This window comes from Balaenoptera acutorostrata, chromosome 1 (assembly GCF_949987535.1).
Source record: "Balaenoptera acutorostrata chromosome 1, mBalAcu1.1, whole genome shotgun sequence".
Taxonomy (NCBI): Eukaryota; Metazoa; Chordata; class Mammalia; order Artiodactyla; family Balaenopteridae; genus Balaenoptera; species Balaenoptera acutorostrata.
The window spans coordinates 174711982-174734103 of record NC_080064.1 but is presented as its reverse complement, the minus strand read 5'-3'; the positions used below and the strand labels follow the sequence as shown (position 1 = coordinate 174734103).

Below are 22122 nucleotides of genomic sequence, written 5' to 3'. Positions count from 1 at the left end.
TCATTTCTTAAGGGGAAGCAGGGGTCACGTCCAGCCATGTCTGATCTCCAAGCATGCATTCACAAGCCCACACCACCTACCCACAGTACGCTCTTCCAGCATGTTCTCAAGTTGCACAACTTGGTCAGGGAATTTGGGATTAAAAATGAGTTATTATATTGCTACTTTCCCAAACTAAGTAAAAACCCACAACACTAAATATGATCCTGAACAACGTTTAATCTCTGATGTTTCAGAAGACACTTTAGATCTTGAAGAGCTTTAAGCTTGGACCTTTGCTGGTGACTCCTTAGGGTGCTGAGTGGAGGGACAAAGGCACTGCTGGAGGGAAGGGGCATGCAGCATGGGAGCGGCATCAGGAGCTCCGGCTCTGATCTCAGATCTGTTACTAAACAGCAGAGTGACCACGATGAGTCACTTCCCTTCCCCAACAGGGTTGAACTAGGGTGTCTCTAAGGCCCCTCCCAGCTCTGATATTCTATGAATAATTAGCAGAGAATGCACTGTGTTGATTTTCCATAGGAATTGAGGAAATCAAAAAACAACTTGCAGTCGTGTAGACAAAGGCCTGTAAGAGTCCTTTGGTATTTACAAAGCCTCTGGGCTTGGGCTCCCATCTCACTGTTGGCCCAGCCCTGGGGTCACTGTGCAGACTGAGATCCGGAGCAGGAAGGAGAGGTGCATCAGAGTCAGGGACCACCGTAGTTTATTACTGAATTTAACAAGCCCACGGACAAGGCCCTCCCCAGTGCAGGTGTGCTGTGTGGGCACTCATCCCGACTTCTCAGGCCAGCAAGAGCTCTCCTGGTATGAGTCAACCAAGAGTTTTTAGTGACAGGGATGTGTCTGATCCTTGGGACTAGGGACAGTGAGAAGGCAGCAGATGATGAGATAACAAACCAACTCCTCTTGGCCGCAGGCCCTTATCCAGGAGGCCAGAAGTGAGAGGGGAAGCCAGCAAGGTCTGTGCCAGTCTCCACCCGCTGCAGGGGTTCTGGGAGACCCACATTTCATGTGACCCTGCATTTGCCAAGTGTCACGGGTACATCCATTGTCCCATTTGACTTTTTTTTCTCAGGCTTAGCCACCCCTCTGCACTCAGTTCTGGCTTGGCTGAACTCTACCTGATGTAAGAAAATTTCCAACAAGTGAGGAATTCTGAGCAATGACTCTGTGTCATATAAATAGCTTCAGTGATAGACGCAGCCTATAGCGCACACACACACCCTCCTGTGGGAATCATCTTCAGGACGGTTCACGCAGGCACTCATTGGTACAGCCACTCTGAATATAAATGTGTGCTCCAATCTCTCCCTCAGAGAGAAGAGGACACTGCAGAGAAGCAGACCCCTGCCCGGCCCCTGACTTGTGAGGTGGGGAAGACTAAGTGGAGCCCTGGGTCTCTTCTCGAATGACGGGGCGCGGGAGGGGTTGTGTGGCGGTGCTGGCGGCCAGCGCCTACTTCTTCAACAGGCCCAGCTTCTTGAGAGCCTCCCTTCTGTGTTCAGCAGACACGCCTTTTGGGGAGATCTTGACACTGACACAGGGGGGTCGAGGCAGCTTGTCACGGCTCTGTCCTTGGTAAGACAGGTGCTTGGAGCCCTGCTCCTGCTCCAGGTCAGCCAACTTGCCCACCTGGATCCCCTCGAAGTCCTTCCTGGTGCCCAAGGAGGCCGGGCGCGGCCGGGAGTTACGCAAGACGTTGGGTGAGATCTTGTCCAAGAAGGAGCTTTTTCCCAGAGAGGTGCTGGTTTTGGGGCTGCGATCCTTCTCCGCTGAGAGGTAGCTGCTCAGCCCCACGCCTGAACGCTCCAGCGTGTTGGACTTGAAGTTCATCTGTCTCAGGCCAGCGATGCTGCTCTCCTGGAGAGTCAGCCCAGAGTCTGGCTTTGGCTGAGTCAGGAGACTATTTGCTTGTGGGGCCTTAGGGATAGGAATTGGCATGGATTTGGCAGCTGGAGCTTTGCCTGGAGTGGGTTCCTGGGCGGGAACCAAAACCTTGCCTGGAGAAGACGGCTGAGCTGGAGCCGGACCCGGAGCTTTCACTGGAGAAGGTCCCCGCATTGGTGCAGGTGCTGGAGCCTTTGCTGTCGCTGCTGAGACCTGAGCTGGAACCACAGGCTGAGGCGGAGCCGGGGCCGGGGCCGGGGAGGGGGCCTGAGTGCGAGTCTCCCTGAGCCTGATGGAGGGCCTGCTTAAGTGGGCGCCCGCCTCGTCTTGGTCCTGGGGCAGCCCCAGCTTCTCCAGCGCTTCCCTGCGTGCTCTCCTCTGCTCCTGCAGTGACGACGAGGCGGGGCCCGAGTCTCCAGGGCCAGCCTCCGAGTGGCAAGACAGCCGGTTCTGGGGATCACTGTGGAAACCACCTCGGCTGCTCTTCAGAACAATATTTGGTGGCAGCTTCCGTGTCTTAGGGGCTGTGACGGGAGCCGGCCGGGCATTTGGATCCCCTCCTGATGGGCCAGGAACATCTTCAGCTTTTGCATTCTGCGAGGACACAGCTGGAGGAGGCCGAGCTTGTCCAGGTTCCCCGGTTGAGCCTTCCTCACTGGCTTTTTGGGACATGGCCTCCGAAGTGGTCTCCCTTTTTTGCTGGAGGCTGAGTGATGTGTGGAGCTGGGGCCCGTGACTCAGCTCCCCTGGCTGGCTGGGCAGGCCGTGTTGCCCACGCTGCTCTGGCTGGGTGTCCCGGAAGGCCTCTGGTGGGGGGATGAAGGCCCTGTCCAGATCAAGGGCCGCGTCCCGGGGGCCCGTCGGTGCCTGGTGGGGCTCACTGCTCTGGCTGACCTGCTCTTTCTCAGGCCCCGGGACAAGCCCCTCAGATGCCCCCGGGATGTGGCTGTTAGTCTGTGTGGTGCTTTTTCTGAGGATCTGGTCTCTGCCGATGTGGATATTTCTGGGGAGGCTGTAGGAGCCAGACCTGAGGCCCAGGCTTTGAGGCTCGGGCAGATGCGACAAGCTGAATGGAGTCACTCTTTTTGGCTCTGTTCCTTGCTGAACAGTTTCTTTCGGATGTCCTGTGAGGGTCGGGAGAAACAGGCAAAGAAGAGTGCGTGGTGAGAACCCTGCTGCCGGGGGAAAGAAAACACTTCCCAAACTCTGATCTCTAGTTAGCAATGGATGGGTTTTGTTTTTTGTTGTTTCTTTGCTCTTAAAGGGCAGCACTCTTGTTTGGATGTCATTTAGACTAACAGATCGGTACTAGCAGTTTCCCTCCAACCAAGGATTAATGTTTCCTGATGACTGGGGAAAGGGCAGCCCCAGACAAGCTCCATGTTCCTGACTCAGGCTCTTCCTAACCCTCTACAGATGCAGGGTTGGTTGGGGTTCAGGACAGTCCCTCTAGCTCTCCTGGGGCTCTCAGGTAACTGAGTCCAGTGGGAGCATTGAGCATGAACATTGTCAACGGTGATTTGCTCTTGCCTGACCAGGCTTCTGCCTTCTTCTGCCTTCACTTTCTATAAGCACCTGGGTGATTCTGTAATGGCCACAGCTGTCCCCGCACCACAGAGTGACAGGGGCTCTTTTCTTCCAGCGAGTAAGCACATGTATCAGGCCCACTGGACCAGGAAATCAGCACCAGGCAGCAGGGGAAGCCCCATGTCCCCACTTCCTCTTCTATCTCAGGGAGGGTCTAACACATTGTCAATCAATATTTGCTAAACGAACGAATCAGTGATCACAGTCCTGATAGCAATGGGACCGTCTTCAGGAGTAAAATGCCCCCCTCACCCTGGAACATATGGCCCCGCACTCATGGCCACACTTACGTGCCGTCTTGTTCCCCGTCTACTGAGCCTCAACGCCACTCCACACTCTCTCACAAGGCCCTTGAGACATCACCCACTGAAGTTAAGGGAGCCCTTCCCTCTTCTTATCTCCTGCAGCCTCATCCTCTGGGTCACCCAGATTAGCTCCACAGACTGACTTAGCTTTTCCAGAGTCAACCACCCACCCCTCCCTGAATCTCTCCCCCACCTCTGTGGTCATATTGCTTTAGAATTTCTCCATAAGAGGATGGGTGCTGGTCAAACCCCTTTCCCTCCCAGGCCTCTGATACTTCATAGAAAGACGTAGAAGGCTGGCTTGTCGGCAATCCCTCCCCTTCCCTGCAGGGACAAGGCTTTATTCCAGCCACGAGAATGGAGAGGAGAACATTTGCTCCTTCTTCTGCCCGTGACCCTTAGAGCAGAGGGCAGACAAGATGGAGAGTGGCCAGAGGATGTACTGCTTTTTTGGGGTTTTTATTTTTTGTGTTTTTTTGGCCTCCCAGCATGCAGGCGGGATCTTAGTTCCCCGACCTGGGATCGAACCCGTGCCCCCTGCAGTGGAAGCACAGAGCCTTAACCGCTGGACCTCCAGGGAAGTCCCCTTTTTTGATTTTTTTAGACACTCTCTCTTACCCTGGGCGGCAGGCTGGGTCGTGGGCAGTGTTCGGGGACCTCGGGGAGTTGTGGCTTGCCCAGACTTGTCAGTGGACAGTCCACTGTCAGCCTCGGTGTCCAATGAGCCAATGGTTTCCTCTAAGAAGAGCAGACACTCCTTCTCTTCAGCGGACAGGAAGTCGTAGTTGCTGTCACTCTAGAGTGAAGAGAGGGCGCTGTGAGAGGTAGCGCCACAGAAACTGGCGGGGCCCGAGAACCACCCTGCATTGGGAAGGACTGCTGAAGAGCTGGAAACCTGTCCATCATGCCACTCTGTAGACCTGCTGGAGCTGCTTCCTGAAACTGCAGGCACCAAGGAGGGCAGAGACTGTCGGGCTGCTGTCCCACTAGCACCCAGCTGGGCGGGCAGATGGCAAATGACCTTTCTTTTGTTCACTCCTGGGTGGAATGCTTAGGGGCAAAGATCAGAAGCAGACCCAGGTTCTAATTCCACTTCCTCTGTGTGACCTATATCAAGTATCTCATTTCGCATGTCTCCAATGTTGTTCTAAACTGTATGGGCAACATAATGATTTGACCTTAAACTTGAATGGTATTGCTTTTAACTTTTCAAAGTACTTCTGCATTCTTGATCTGGCATGTCAAGGACAGTATGAGGACAAACAGGAAAGACAGCCAACTACTCGCTGCCAGGCCAATGGGAACAGTGGCATGACTAGTCACAGATAAATTTACTAAATAATTTATACTTGACTTTGACTTTGACTTTCCATACAGTATTTTTTTTTCCCTCGTGTATTTACTTTCTTGATAGCATTTGGCTCTGGCTAACATTCAAAAAAGTGTGCATTTCTTAAGCAAATATTAACTTAAGGGAGGAAGGTGGAGAAACTGGTATGGGGTGAGGGGAAAGCAACTTAGTATTAAATATTAAGTAGAAATTAAAATAAATAATTTTCATTACGAGAAAGCACATAGGAGTGTTTGGGAGAACAGGTGAAGCCATTTCGGATGGTTACTGCCTATGTTCTACAAGGCCAGGAAGATCCATGGAATAATCACTCTCCAAAGTTGAAGGTTGAAGGGAGGACCAAAAGGGCAGATGGGAATATAGGAAATTTGGCCTGAGTCCCTTCCTGCCGTCTCTACCCCTCTTCCTAATATTTGAGATACTTCAGAGTTATATATTTTCCAGACCCACTCAGATGGCCAGGAAAGATTTTGAGAAAGCCCTAAAAATATCTTAGGGGGAGGGGAGATGGTTGTTGGAATAACTTCCCCAATTCCCCAGGCTCCTTAAAGAATCATCTGTCAGTTGATTGAGGGACGCTTACATTGTAAAGAGAAGTCCCGAATACAGCCCTTGGAAGCCTCGATGCAGACCCCAGAGGTTCCCTAAACAAAATCTTCTCTACTGCCCTCTTCCTACTAAAATAGTCTTCCAAAACTCCAACTCTGAATTTCTCCTTTGTGGATGATTCACTTTGAAAACCTTTAATTCCTGTCACATTCTGTGTCCAATGGTATGTAACTACTCATGTTGGCCTCTGCTTAACAGAAACTGAAAGCGGTCTGTGCGGCCCCATCATCTAGGGTTAAAAAGAAATTATCTACATATTGTCTGCACTTTAGGTTTTTTGTGTGTTGTGTGCTGCTTTTTCTACTTCATTTTTACATATCAAAACTCACCGACTGGGCTTCCCTGGTGGCGCAGTGGTTGAGAATCTGCCTGCTAATGCAGGGGACATGGGTTCGAGCCCTGGTCTGGGAAGATCCCACATGCTGCCGGGCACCTGGGCCCGTGAGCCACAACTACTGAGCCTGCACGTCTGGAGCCTGTGCTCCGCAACAAGAGAGGCCGCGATAGTGAGAGGCCCGCGCACCGCGATGAAGAGTGGCCCCCCGCTCGCCGCAACTAGAGGAAGCCCTCGCGCACAGAAACGAAGACCCAACACAGCCAAAAAAATAAATAAATAAACAATAATTAAAGGTGCTAATAATTTAAAAGTAAGGTAACTTTAAAAAAAAAAAAACTCACCGACTATATCAAACATCTTTGACATTCAGTAGAGATCATTACAATCCTTAAATTATCAAATACCTCTACGTATAGGATACAGAACAATAAAGTATAAATTCTCAAGGGTTATTATGTATGTTATGAGTACCCATAACAAAAGAATGCTTACATTTGGACATAGGGCAGATTTACTCTGTCACACCAACCTTATAAGAATTGAGATTTAAATTCATGCCCAGAAAAATTACAATTTATTACATGTCACTCACAAATAGTTAAACACAGTGACTTTGGAAGAGTCTCAGTCTTTGCTTACAGATAGGCTATTTCTTTTCTACATAGAGGCACGTGCTAAGTGCTTTACATGCATTTCATTTACTCGCCTCAAGAACCCTATGAATTTGGTATTAATATTATGCCCATCTTAAAACTGAGACTGAAGCTTAGAGAAATTCAGTAATTTGCCCAAGGTCATAGAGCTTGTAAGTAGAGAAACCAGATCTGTTTGGCTCCAGAACCCAGGCTCTTAACTGCTCCGTGCTCTTTGATCTTTGTAAAAGACAGAAGTAACGCTGTTCTTTGCAGAGGACTTCAGGAATCCACGTGCTACAAGGATCTACATTCTAGCTTCCACCGTAACCTCAGATCACTGACCTACTCTCTCATCTCAGTTAAACCCCCCAACCTAATGAAAACTGGGAAAAACTCTCATTTGTCCTATTACTCTCTGGGGTTGTCCCACCCTATTCTCTGCAGAACGAGGGGTGACTCAGAGGCAGAATACCAACCGGTGTGATTCACTCCCTGATGAGGAAGATGAAAGACAAGGAGCAGTGAGCCAGGATGGTGGTGGGTAGGGCAGGGCAGGGCAGGGGTGTGGAGAGCGGGCCAGGCTGCAGACAGAGGGTACGTACAGATCCAGAGAGGGTGGAGGTGGTGCTCATCATGCTGTCGCAGCTGCCAATGCGGGTCACGGGTTCCAAGCCAGGCCCTGCTGGCCAGAGCTCTCTCTCGGGCATCGCCTGAAGCAAGGTGCAGGGGTGGTGAAAGGGGTTCTCAGAGGGGAAGTGAAGGGAAGCGAAGAATGTCCCAGGCCGGGCCTGAAAAGAGAAGAATCAAAGCCACGTGTGAGCTGAGCCAGGCTCCAGCGAGGCTCTGCCCAGGCCCTGGAGCAGCATGGCGGCAGGGACACCAAGCAAACAGAGAGCTGGAAGGGGCCATGCTCAGCCATGCCCCAAACCCAAACCCCCAGCCTGCAGGGGGACACATAAGCTGGACATGTAAGGACACATAAGCTGGCTTACATACATGCAGAACGTCAGACTTAGGTGGTGGAGAAGCAGTCTAGTCAGAAAAGAGATGCCATCATTTCTCTTGGTCACGTTTTTTTCTCTGAACCAGGGAGCTTAACCTACATTTTCACTACTATAAACACTACATATTACAGGGGTTAAAGCTTGGGTTCTGGAGGTAGCTGGATCTGGGTTCAAATTCCAGTTCCACCATTTAAAGTGTTGTGACGAGGCAAATTACTATTTGAATCTGTTTTTCTTCATTAAACAGGGTTAATAGTAAGACTAAATGAGAACAGTTAGCACAGTTTAGTTGGTAGTAAGTAAGCAAACACTTAAGGTATAAATGAGTAACTACTACTATTTTTGTAATAAGAAAAAGACAAGATCCATCTCGGATCAAAGTAGACCGTAGCAAGGGAAATAAAAGCTTTTTTTTAAAAAAAAAGGAACAGGGCCCGTAATAGTACCTACCTTAAAGGGTTTTCGTGACTATAGAATGAAATACTCCATGTAAAACACTTTGTGCAGTGCACGGCCCTGTAACTGTCAGCTGCTACCATAGCCACATCGTCAGCACCATCACAACGACCCCCGCCCCAGCCACCGTCATCCCCCTAGTCCGGGGGGGATGTGCATGGCACCCCAGTGGTTGACACAAACCCAGCTTCCCTCTTGTGTATCACCCTCCTGATGTTGCACTTATTCCCAATGAGATTCCCTAATCTGTGTCAAATGAACAAGAGCAATGTTCTAGGTAGCTTTCTCCCAACTCCAACTCATAGGGAAAGAACAGTTTCAAGTTCATTGTGCCAATAGAAATAGCAAAGGAAGGTAGTGCCATCTCCCTTCAGGAAATCCCAGGGATTTTCATATTCCTGTTTGTGGGAAAAACTCCACCAGAGCTGGAAAGGCCAAAGGTGACTCTCCTATGCTAAAATGAAATTCTAGAAGAATTATGATTAAAAGACAGTTCTAAGATCAAGTAGGGACCTGGGGGAAGAGCTAGAATTAGAGTATACTTTGTCTGATTCTGAATCCATATTTTCCCCACAACGCCATGCTTTATTTTCTACCATTTTCCCCACCTTCTGAATACTAGGTAAAATGTTCTGGAAAACTGGGTTTTATTTGAGATCTTGAGGCTCGAGGTTTAGATTCCAGGGCAGGTTGTCTTTTTCGCCTCTGCCAATAATTGCTTCCAGTGCCAAAGTCAGGTTTGGGCTGTGCTGGGTGAGTCAGTCCGCCAACCACCTAGAGCTGACAAACACAAGGCCTCACAGAGCTCCCCTCCTGCTTGGGAGGAGACCTTCAAGTAGGGCAGGTAGGGAGGGGGCAGGACAATGGGGAAGGAAGAGGGAAGATCCATTATGGGCAAGACACATGTAGTTCACGCGGGTCCAGAGCCTCTCAGGAGAGAGAGGGAGAACCAGAGAGGACAGAGATACCAAAGAAGCCCAGTGATAAATCAACATGGGGTAAGATAACTCCTGGGATTCCTTCATGAGGTTAGTTCCCCATTATCCAGAATCCCAAAGAAACAGAAACGTGAGACGTCATGTGGATGAAGTTCAGTCACCTCAGCTAGCCTCTCCATTAATGACTGTCTAGGTTCCAAAAGTTCTAACTCATTCCTAACATTCTGAAGGGTTGAGACCACTACAACAAAGAGGACACATTTCTTGTTAGCCTAGGCACACAGAAGGCATTCAAAAAATGCTGGATGAATAAACGTCATTTGTTCTAGTGTCTACTGAGTTGACACTAGAACTCAGTAGACATTAGAACTAGTTGAACTGTTGGAAGGTCTCTTTTTTGGCTTCTATCCTATTACTGTAAGCTCTTTTTAAAAAAAATTTTTTTAAATAAATTTACTTTATTTATTTTTTGGTGCATTGGGTCTTCATTGCTACACACGGGCTTTCTCTAGTTGTGGTGAGCGGGGGCTACTCTTCGTTGTGGTGCACGGGCTTCTCATTGCCGTGGCTTCCCTTGTTGTGGAGCATGGGCTCTAGGTGTGTGGGCTTCACTAGTTGCAGCACGCGGGCTCAGTAGTTGTGGCTCACGGGCTTTGCTGCTCTGCGGCATGTGGGATCTTCCCGGCAGGGCCCGAACCCATGTCCCCTGCATTGGCAGGCAGATTCTTAACCACTGTGCCACCAGGGAAGCCCCATGTAAGCTCTTTTTTAATATTTTATTTCCCAGAAAATATATGGCTTAATGGAATTTGGGCAATGCTTTCAGTTACACTAACATTTATGAGTACCTAATAGGCATGAGGCATGCAAAACTTTGTTAAGACAAAGGTGTTGTTTCCAAGAAGTCAGTGTAGATCCAAGGGTCTGTTTTTTTGGCTCTAGTTTTCCTATCTGTTACACTGGGGCCGTAACTATTAAAAGTGACTCACTGTAATTAATAGAATGTTCTCTGTGAATGGATGAGCAGATGCTGTCTTTCCCTTTCAGAGAAAAATGACTACCCTTGTTCTTCCAAGCACACTTCGGACTTTACAGTAGTATGCTAGCCTCTCCTCGCTCCCAGGGCAGCCTAACACATTCTCACTTTGGAACAAAGGATGGCCTGAAGCAGCTGGAAGAGATAGAAACAATATGAACAGCATTGCTTTAAAAAACATACTAGGGTATAGCTTACAAAGTGGTTTCAGATATGTTAATTCGGTCTTTAAAATAACCTGATACCTTAGGCAGGATATGGCATTTTCTCCATTTGACAGATGCAAAAGCTGGGGCTCTTTCTACCTCCCCTTCCTATGGGAAGTAGGAAATGATTTATAACTGCATCTAGGGGGCAGCCTGTGGCTCCCAGCCCTTCTAGAGGGCATTACAGCAGCTGTCCAGAGGCAAGAGGGCCGGGTACCTAAAGAAGGGCCATTGGCCATGCCTGACTAAACACTGAAAGCCCTAAGACCACTCTTCTCTGATTCAGATTTATGCATCCAGGCCAGCTTTTTGTCCTTATTGAAAAGACACCAAATGCCACTGAAGCTCAAGTCATAGGCACAACAAAATCACTGCAGAGATTAACCTGAACCTGAAACCAAAGTTGAATGAGCTCTAAGGTGCTCACACCTCATCTCCACACCTAGTATCCTGACCCTAAAAGTCTGAAGCATAAAGACGTCTTCTCTTCTTCTCACCACTCTCTCCTTCCCTCACCAGTCTGACCTGACCTGGCTGCTGCATTTCCTTCCACCAACTTTACAACCTTGAAACTTGGGGGCTATTTCAGGGCAGCCATTGAAACCTGAGGTATTTCTACTTGATAAGAAGCCTGAACAGCATGCAAAACACTCAGTGTGAGAGTTCTGTATTTTTTAACCCTTGACCTCTTTGGGCAGCTTGAGGGGAGGAGGGAATGGGTTAAGAAATGTGAACAGCCTATATCGGGGCCACCCATGCAAAGGCACATTAAATATTAACTACTCCCTGAAACCAGCCAAGCCTTGGAGGAGAGTAAATAAATGGCGTGTGGAATTCTGGCATCTGGAGGGGGTGGGGTGGGAAGAGGCCTCCAGCTCCACTCCTGTTTGGCTTCTCTGTACCATCTGAACAGACCCAAGGCCCCCTTATCACCCTCTTCCTGTGAGCCCATTCCTATATCCTCCAAGAGCTCAGCTCTCTCGCCAGTGGTCAAAGAGGTTTCCTGTTTCTCTTAGACCAGGTGCCTCTGCTTTTTGCTGACCACCCAAAATGTGCCTTGGGCTGGAGAACATCCTAAGGAAAAGGCCAAGAAGACTAAAAGTAGCACTGTGTGTGTATCCCTCTCCACAAGCACAAGGGCAAGTTTCTGTTTGTGTTTAAGCAATGATATAATCGCCTCTTTCAGCAGTGGGTTTGAGGGAGAGGGTGGGTGGCAATATCACCTGCACAGAAGAACTCTGCTTGACACTGCAGCTTATCTTTATGCTGACAAGGTTGCCGTGTATGGCAGCCCTCAGTCAGTGAGCTTGGCAGGCTGGTTCTGTGGTGTGGGCTGAGCTAAAGCCTAAAGCTTCAGTTGCCAGGACGAAACCCAATATATTCACTCAGGGCTTGTGTGCCAGGCCCTGGGATCCTGGCATTGGGTCTTCCCACTTCCCTCTTTCTGGAAGCAGGAGGAAAAGGGGTGAAGTTAGGGACCACAGTGTTAATCCCCACAAGGTGGATGGCGGAGAGCTGACTTGTTACTCTGACTTGACTTCTACACCCAGCGTCCTTGTGCAGAGAATCCGGCCACACAGACTGCCAACTGGGACACCTGAAGGAAGGCAAAGCAAAACCACAACACTGGTCTGGTTCTCCTCTCTGGACTCTGCCACACTGCTTTGGCCTGAGCCCCACTCGGAATCCCTACTAGACTCAACATGCTACCGTGAAATATTAATGTAGGTGAGGCCCCGGCACAGTTGAGTAGCTTCCTGTTTGCCAGTCCCTGTGTCTATTAACAGGCAAAGTCAGAAATTTAATGAAGCTGAACTCAAATAGGCTCGACTTTGCAACTAGAGTATCCGTGGGTTTTCCAAAGATGAGCTGGTAGCCTGAGCTGGCATTTTCCCAATGTAACCAAACCTCACACACCCTTACAAAAACCTAGCGCAGCTCACGCCTTACACACCCATCCACAAAGAGTTCCATTATCACACTACCATTACTGAACACACACACACACTGCACCCTTCATTTAAATAACAATAGACATTGAGTTCATAAAGCCATGAGAAATTTGCCTGTTAGAATGGAAAACCAAAGCACTTTTCTTCCCCGGGCGATTTTCCATTCTGACCTCCTCTACTCTAACAATTCCCTTCCAAAATCACAACGCAACTTCAATTATTCAGAGATGGAAATTTCTAAAACAAATCTGTTTTCTTGTTGTCAGCACAATATGCTCATCCAACCTAAATAGGCAGACGAAACAAAAAATGTGTCTCAGCCTGGATCTCCACTAAAACACTCCAATCTCAAGAAGCTACCAACTCACTCTGATCCCGTACTGGACTCAGGGAGTTGAGGAACAGAGAGGAAAGCCCCCCACCTGGGGTATAAAGGGCTTCCCGCAACTCTGTAGCTCTGACTTCCCATGAAGCACCCCGCTCTTGCTACAGAATAAGCAATAGTTAGTTGGTTAGGAATTAACTCACCTTCACTGGGCGGGGGGCTGAAGAGAGGAAAGGAATACCCTTATATTTCAAAGGGCAGAGACGGAGATAGAGACTGCTTCCCCTGCTTCCTACTGTTTTCTTCTTTTGACCTCTTCCTGACTTACCTAGACAGGTAAAATCTTCATCCGCGCTGCCTCACCCCACCCTGGCAACTGACACTCAGCCAATCCCAGCCCTCCCTCCCTACTTCTCATTCCAGCTGTTTATCCAGGGAGGGCGTGGGAGGGGACGGCGCAGGGCGGTGCTGCTCTCACTTAGCCAATCGTTTCTTGCCCTCCCTTCCTCGTTGAGAGCCAATAAAGAGCCTTTAATAATAGAGGAGGGCTCGAAGGAGGGGGACTGGTTTGGGCTGAGACTGGACGAAAGGAGAATCGGCATGTTATTTTTTTTAAAAAATCTTGTTATAAAGAAACAGTCCACTAGGCAGTATGCTTTTCCGTGTGTCTGTCTGAAACTTGATTTTCTATCTATAACTGCCTGCTTCGTCTCGAAGTGTTCCCCTGAGTTCTGCAAGTTAAAATCCTTTGTGGCCAGTTTTGCTACTCGCTTTTTTAGCTTTTCGGAGTCACTGTCATCCTCAAGCTTTTTCCTAGCGGCTCATAATCCTAGCAACTCCACTCAGGACCACAGAAGAAGGCGTCTAAGGCAAGAGATGCTGGCACTGAGACACCGTTGCCCTACAGTTTGCCAACGACCTTCTTGGCCTCATTTACTTCTGGGGGAAATAAAACCATTTTCTCCCCCAAGAGGTCCCTGTTCTGATGAAAAAGTGACTGGACAGCCTTGAGGGAGGGAACATGCACGCTGTCATTTGGGTCTCTGGTCTCTTTTAGCTGTGCGTGGAAGGTAGCAATGAATATTAAGAAATAAAAACAAAAGAAGCTACCAACCAGTTTAGCAACTCCTGTCTCCTTCCAGTGGCCGATTTCTGGCACCCGTAGTTAAAACAACCAGAAGAGAGTAGGGAGAAGAGAGTAGTTGGAAGAACCCAATGCTTTCAGGAAGAAATCTTTCTCCAGGAATGGAAGCCACTTTCACCAGATATGCCTTTTGCTTGGAAGCTGGTTTTTCCTGGATATACGTTATCCTCAATACCAAAAGGCAGAAAGAAAACTTAAAATCAATGCACATAGTAATTGCCAACATTTATTAAGCTCTTGCTATGCACTGGGAATTGTGCTGTGCTAAGCATTTTCATGCATTATTTCATTTACTCTTTATCTGAACTTCAGAATGTAGACACTATTAATATACAAATTTTACAAAGAGGTTAAATAACTTGCTCAAGATCATGTAGCTAGGATGTGGCAGAGCAGGGATTTCAACTCAGGCAGTATGACATCAAGCTTGCCATCTATCAGTATGATGCCAATCAGCCTCTATTTTGGAGAAAAATCCCAAGTAGGAAACATGAAATACACAGATAATGTGCAGGTCTAATTCTAATAACTAGATTTATCCTTTCTTGTCTCATTTCTGTCTTGTAGCTATTCATGTCTTTTATAACAAGATGACACATGGTTTTAATCTTTTCTCTGTGTGGTCTCTGCAATGTGATCATTGCAGAAGTGCAGTGACCCTGGGGCTTGGGTACAGAAGAGGTAGGGCAGGACTAGTGAGAAGAAAGGAGGTTTGAGGAAGCCTGGAATAACTCAGCACCCTATCAGCGGCATTTAGATAACTGAGCTGACTGAACATTTAAGGAGGATGACCTCTCTTCCTGATGTGTCATTCAAACATGTATGATGTCATAATATTAATAAAACAGGAAGTTCCAAATCAGTTCAATGAAACTAGAGTTACACCCATGGATGGAGTCACTGAAGTTGATCAAGCTTCATAGGTGTGTGATTTGAACATTTGTTAAAAAAATGAATTGACTTGTGAGCATTAACCTCAAAGATGAGAGGAGGCACAGTCTTGTTTGTGAACAGTTTTTCAGTTTATAATCAAAGTAGAATAATTAGGAAGGACCCCTGTCTTTTCCCAGGTAGAAGTAGGGACATAGACAAAATGATCTTTCTGTTACTCTTTCCTTTTTTTAACCTCTCTTTTTGAAAATTATGAAAGATTTCAGATATTCTGGCATAAAAACACCACTGTACCTAATACCCAGTTCAAGAAATAGAACATTAACATTACAGTTCAAGCTGCTAACAAACTTTTCTCCCCACTCCTTCCTGCCTCCTCAAAACAGACATACACCCCCAGCTGAAATAAATCACTATTCTGAATTTGGTGTTTTTCGTTCTCCATATCTTTAAATGTTTTCCTTGGAATCTTTCTTCGTTCTGCTTTGCTTTCTTTATTTTTGGCTTGGAGAAATACCGAGTCTCAGGACTTCCCTGGTGGCGCAGTGGTTAAGAATCCGCCTGCCAATGCAGGGGACACGGGTTCGAGCCCTGGTCCAGGAAGATCCCACATGCCACGGAGCAACTAAGCCTGCGTGCCACAACTACTGAGCCTGCGCTCTAGGGCCCGCGAGCCACAACTGCTGAAGCCCGTGTGCCTAGAGCCCGTGCTCCGCAACAAGAGAAGCCACCGCAACAAGAAGCCCGCACACCGCAACAAAGAGTAGGCCCCGCTCTCAGCAACTAGAGGAAGCCCGCTCATAGCAATGAAGACCCAACGCAGCCAAAATAAATAAATAAATTTATTTAAAAAAAAAGAAATACCAAGTCTCTAAGGTTCCAAGAGAATTGAGAAGGAGGTCTGGACCAGGGGAAAGAGTGGATTTCCAAAGTCAGAAACCTGAGAGACTAAGGCTCCCTGGTTGATGTAGGTCATCATTTGAGGAGCAGTGTGTGTTGTTGCTCTTTGTATATGAATTCCTATTTGATGACCTGACTGTGGAATCTACAGTCCAGCTCACCTGACTCATCTGTGTCCTCACTCCTTCTCCATCCTTGCATGCTGTTGTGATGCAGTCATCTTCTCGACTGTCAGAAACTAGTTTATTTCCTTTCTCAGTACCACCTCCCCATTGAGGCAACTCACTTCCCCTACACACAAACACGCACACACCTCCTTAAAACCAAAATATACCACAGACAGTCATTGGTCAATCTTTCCTCTTTTGGGCCCCTTATAAAGTTGGACTCTCTGCAAAATACAGTGGACCTCCACTCTAACCATTCATGATACTTATTCATTCACATTACAGTCACATCCTAGCAGTGCTTTTCTTCTCCTTTTCCTCTCCAAAGGAAAAATGAAGTTACTTTGAACATGTATTATCACCAGCCCTAGGAAACACTGGGTACCCACTATGTTCATGGTATAGGGCATGGTACTCCGTGCTGGGTCTCTGAATGTACTTCTGTTGGGGAGAGGGAAGGTTTTATTCTTCAAGTAGTAGCGAGAACTTGCTTTAAAGAGAGAACAGTTGGGAAAGGATTCAGATGAGGATGGTTATAATTTGGCTATAAACTGTGGAATTGATAGGCCAGATTAAGAGATCAAATAGATCAGCAAGTTCTCACCAAACTGATATTAGTGTTAAGCCTAAACTAATTAGATGGGAACTAAAGGGTGTAATTAAGTGGATTTGGATGAAGTTCTGAAATGACTTAATCATTAAGTAGTTGCTGGGAGTAGCTTTTTTTCTCCCTTTTTTTCTTTTTTGAGAGCAGTGTTGGCCCACCTACCATAAAAATTTAGAGGATTCAGTAGTCCTTTTCTTCCCAGTGTTAATGAAAGTCTGAGGGGAGGGCTGAGATCATCTAGTAGCATCAGTGGGTTTTGTAAGGAATGCCAAATCTTAACATGTTCAAAATGGAACCCGTCTTACCTCTGACCTCTCTCCTCTCTCCCCCTGCCAGCTAATTGCAGCACCCAGACTCAATACTTCACAGCAATCCTCCCATAACTCCTGTGAGATCACTTTCATAACTGTCTCCGGCTCTTCGTCCTCTCTACTCTGATCAGGACTTCACTATTTGTAGGATCACAGACCACTAAAGATGGAAGAAACTACAGAAGTTCCTTGTTTCACATCTTTCATTTCATAGAGGCACATCTGAATTGTCATTCCTCTCCTTAAAATACTTTGAGGTATTTTCATAGCATTCAGGATGAAATTCAAAGTCCCTATAAGACATAAAAAACCTTCATTAACTGGGCTTATGTGCATTTCCCCACCACATATTCATCCATACTCTTTACTACAGTCACATCTAATTTTTCTGAAACTGTCATGCTTTCATGCTACTGGGCTGCACCCTTTGCTTGGACCCATTCCCACCCTGTTCTCCTGGCTTAGTCTTAGCCTTCCTTCAAGGTTCAGCCCAAGCACCACCTTTTCGAATAGGATGTTAGGTGCTGCTTCACTGTAATCTCTTAACACAATGAACATGTCTCTAGATTTAACCCACTAGGATGTAATTGTCCTCTTTCTCTCCCTGAAACATTTGAATTCATGAAGGGCACCAAATTTTTCTATGTATAATTCTTCTATTATATTACACTAGTTATATATTAATGTCAAAACTGATGATAAACTTTTGGGAAACTGAAGTCCTTTATTTAACAATCTTGCCCTAAAGAATTCATTTTTTGGAGATAGTGTCGGTAGATAACCCATCTACTGCTACAGTTTTGCTTATTGTTTTTTCCCCAAATCTTGTCCCTTGACATACTATTAAACTGTGCATAACTCTTAAAAGTAGTAGGCATTGGCTCATCCGGACTGTTTCAGAGGTTTTTGACTTTTTGATGTTATGAATATACCTATGAGTCTGAGCTATTACGAAAGCCCCCAATTGACGATACTTTACATTGCAATAATTTAAAACGCATCTGGCAATGGGCTGACTGATTTCAATTATCTTTCTTAACATGCTTCTAACATTCTTTATGTTCTTTATTTATTATTATGGATATCTGTATTGAAACATTGTTTAATAAATAAGAAATATCAAGTTTAATAGTATTTACAAAGAACTGTAGCTTATAGCAAATATTCAATACTGCAAAATACTAGGGAACATAAATGGATAATATTTGGATCTCCCAGCAAGCTCCTCATAGCTCTACACAAAATCATTTGTTGAAATTGCCAATTCAAGAATATATTTTGCTTCTCAAACTTGTTATTTCTTGGAACACTTGTCATAGAATTTGCATTAAGTATACTATGAGTATAATATATTAATATTTATTTTATTCATTGTTAGCAGTATACAAGACCATGGAATACAAATTTATATTATAGTAACAGTTATAAGCCAGACAGATGGATTAGACTGTAACCATTTCCCTCCTATCTGCTAGCGTCTAGGTACCCAGAAATGTAAACTTTAACCTTCTACTCCACATGTCAGAATTTCCTGCTCTTGCTTTTGTTTTTTTATCATTGGATTCCTTCAAATCACTAACATCTCTTGTTGATCACACAACAAGAAGACTGACACCACGAATCAATCAAGATGGCTGAGTAGGGCTTCCCTGGTGGCGCAGTGGTTGAGAGTCTGCCTGCCAGTGCAGGGGACACGGGTTCGAGCCCTGGTCTGGGAGGATCCCACGTGCCGCGGAGCGACTGAGCCCGTGAGCCACAACTGCTGAGCCTGTGCGTCTGGAGCCTGTGCTCCACAACGGGAGAGGCCGCGACGGTGAGAGGCCCGCTCACCGCGATGAAGAGTGGCCGCCGCTCGCCACAACTGGAGAGAGCCCTCGCACAGAAACGAAGACCCAACACAGCCATAAATAAATAAATAGATAAATAAATAAATAAATTTATAAAAAAAAAAAAAAAAAGATGGCTGAGTATGAGGATGTGGAACTCACCTCCCCTCATGAACACATCAAAAATACATGTACATGTGGAGCAATTCTCTAACTGGAAACTAACTGGAAACTCGCAGAAAGACTTCTGTACAAACAAGGCTGTAAGAAAGATCCACACAAAATCAGATAGGAAGGAAAGAAAAGTGATCAGGTTGGGACCTGTGCTCCTGGAAGGGGACTCAGAGGAAAAGGGAGATTACATGGGCAGAGACCCACACTGGGGAGTAAGTGGTTTAAGACACAGATTGGGCACCCCACTTCTGGGGTCCTACACAGGGGAGATGAGCCCCTTGGCTGGTCAGAGGACCACTGGGACTAACAAGAGGGCTGAGGGAAGCCTGAACTTTGCTCTTGAGGAGTGCATGCATGCTGGCTTGTCCCCAAGGCAGAGCAGAGAGGTTGGATTGAAGACTCCTCTAGTGGCTGCTGGGTTTCCCCTGACCACCTCTGCGTGTGCCCCAGTCTGAGCCAAGTAAATGGTCCAGTCTCACTTACTCCATGTTGTAGCTCGGCACTGGATCTAGGGCTGCCGTGACCAGAGAAGAATTTTGGCTGTGGGATACAGAGGCAATGGGATCCCAGAGTGTCATCTGGGTGGGGTGGTGGTGGCCATTGTTGGCGTGTGCTCAAGCAGCGCCTCAGAAGAGACCCAGAACTCTGATGGTGGCCAGTCCACCACAGCTTACACCCTGATACACACGAAGAATCCATGTGGGCCCCACCTGCCCTGCATTGTGGCTCCACAACAGGGTGTGGGCAGTGATCAGCTGTGGGGAAAAAGTGTACCTCACAGTAATACAGTAATAGTAGGGGACTTTAACACTCCACTTAAGTCAATGGACAGATCATCCAGACAGAAAATCAATAAGGCAACAGTGGTCTTAAATGACACAGTAGACCAGTTGGTCTTAATAGATATCTACAGGACACTCCATCCACAAACAGCAGAATACACATTCTTTCCAAGTGTACATGGAAAGTTCTCCTGGATGCATCACATTCTAGGCCACAAAACAAGTCTCAATAAATTTAAGAGAATAGAAATTATATCAAGCATTTTCTTTTTCTGATCACAATATATAAAACTAGAAATCAATTACAGAAAGAAAAATAGGAAAAGCACAAACACGTGGAGGCTAAACAACATGCTACTTAAAAAACCAGTGGGTCAATGAATATATCAAAGAGGAATCAGAAAATCCTTCAGGACAAATGAAAATGGAAACACAACTTTCCAAAATCTATGGGATGCAGCAAAATCAGTTCTAAAAGGGTGGTTTAGAGTGATACAAGCCTTCCTCAAGAAACAAGAAAAATCTCAAATAAACAAATAACCTACCATCTAAAGGAATTAGAAAAAGAAGAAAAAACAAAGCCCAAAGTAAACATAAGGAAGGAAATAATAAAGATCAGAGAAGAAATAAATAAAATAGAGACCCCCAAAACAATAGAAAAAATCAGTGAAACTAAGAGCTGTTTTTTTTAAAAGATAAAATTGATAAACCTCTAGCCAGGCTCACCAAGAAGAAAAGAGAGAAGACCCGAATAAAATAAGAAGTGAAAGAGGAGAAATAACAACTGATACCACAGAGATACAAAAAAATCATAAGAGAATACTATGAATTGTTATATACTGACAAATTGAACAACCTAAAAGAAATGGACAAATTTCTAGAAACATATAACCTGACAAGACTGAATCAAGAAGAAACAGACAATTTGAACAGAGTGATTAATAGTAGTAAAATTGAATTTATAACCAATAAAACTCCCAGCAAACAAAAGTCCAGGACTGGATGGCTTCAGAGGGGGAATTCTACCAAACATATAAAGAAGAGCTCATACCTATCCTTCTCAAACTATTCCAAAAAATTGAAGACAATGGAACACTCCCAAATTCATTCTACGAGGCCACCATTACCCTGATACCAAAACCAGGCAAAGACACTACAAAAAAGAAAGTTACAGGCCAATATCTCTGATGAATATAGATGTTGAAATCCTCAACAAAATATTTGCAAACCAAATCCAACAATATATAAGAGGATCATACACTACGATCAAGTGGGATTTATTCCAGGGTCACAAGGATGGACAATATTCACAAATCAATCAATGTAATTCACCACATTAACAAAAGTAAGAATGAAAATCACATGATCATCTCAATAGATGCAGAAAAATCGTTTGACAAAATTCAACATCCATTAATGATAAAAACTCTCATCAATGTTGGTATAGAGGGAACATATCTCAAGGCCATTTATGACAAACCCACAGCTAACATCACACTCCACAGTGAAAAGCTGACAGCCTTTCTTCTAAATTCAGGAACAAGACAAGGATGCCCACTCTCACCAATTTTATTGGAAGTCCTAGCCACAGCAATCAGACAAGAAAAAGAAATAAAAGGAATCCAAATTGGAAGGGAAGAAGTAAAACTGTCACCATTTGCCAGTGGCATGACACTATACATAGAAAACCCTAAAGACTCCACGTATGACACTATACATAGAAAACCCTAAAGACTCCACAAAAAAACTGTTAGAATTAACAAATGAATTCAGTAAAATTGTAGGATACAAAATTATTATTCAGAAATCTGCTACATTTTTATACTCTAATAGCAGACTATCAGAAAGAGAAATTAAGAAAACAGTCCTATTTACAACTGCATCAAAAAGAATAAAATACCTAGGAATAAATTTAACCAAGGAGGTGAAAGACCTATACTCTGAAAAGTACAAGACATTGATGAAAGAAATTGAAGATGAAAGAAATGGAAACATATAATATGTTCATGGATTGGAAGAATTAATATTGTTAAAATGTCCATACTATGAAAAGTAATCTACAGATTCAAGGCAACCCCTATCAAAATACCCATAGCATTTTTCACAGAACTAGAGCAAATAATCCTAAAATTTGTGTGGAACCAAAAAGACCTCAAATAGCCAAAGCAATCTTGAGAAAAAACGAAGCAAGAGTTACCACACTCCTGGATTTCAAACTATAATACAAAGCTATAGTAATCAAAACAGTACAGTACTGGCACAAAAATAGACACATAGATCAATGGAATGGCATAGAGAGCCGAGAAACAAACCCTTATACGGTCAATTATTCTAGAATAAATGAGACAAGAGTATACAATGGGGAAAAGAGAGACTCTTCAATAAATGGTGCTGGGAAAACTGGACAGCTACATGTACAAGAATGAGATTAGAACATTTCCTTACACTATAAACAAAAATAAAATAAAAATAGATTAAATACCTAAATGTAAGACCTGAAACCATAGAATTCCTAGAAGAGAAAATAGACAGAACACTCTTTGGCTTAAATCTCAGTAATTAAAAAACTTTGTCTCCTAAGGCAAAAGAAATAAAAGCAAAAAGAAACAAATGGAACCTAATTAAACTTAAAAGCTTTTTAAAAAATTGAGGTATAGTGATGTACAGTATTATATGTTACAGGTTGCAA

The 22122-nt window shown here is 45.3% G+C and overlaps 1 protein-coding gene across 4 annotated transcripts in view; it reads right to left on the bottom strand.

Moving 5' to 3' along the window:
* Positions 1-201: 201 nt before the first annotated feature.
* The window catches only part of C1H1orf116 (chromosome 1 C1orf116 homolog), a 39241-nt gene continuing 17320 nt past the window's right edge, over positions 202-22122 (bottom strand). The window contains exons 1-4 of one of the 4 annotated variants that reach the window (XM_007171559.2): positions 12835-13033; positions 7317-7502; positions 4401-4578; positions 202-3014 (exon numbers count right to left, since the gene is read on the bottom strand). In XM_007171559.2, coding sequence (XP_007171621.1) covers positions 1459-3014; positions 4401-4578; positions 7317-7421 — 1839 coding nt within the window. In that variant the 5' untranslated portion in view covers positions 7422-7502; positions 12835-13033 and the 3' untranslated portion in view covers positions 202-1458. Of the gene's footprint in view, positions 3015-4400; positions 4579-7316; positions 7503-12834; positions 13034-22122 lie in introns of those variants that run through there. The other 3 variants (XM_007171560.2, XM_007171557.2, XM_007171561.2) reach the window with 3 other exon arrangements.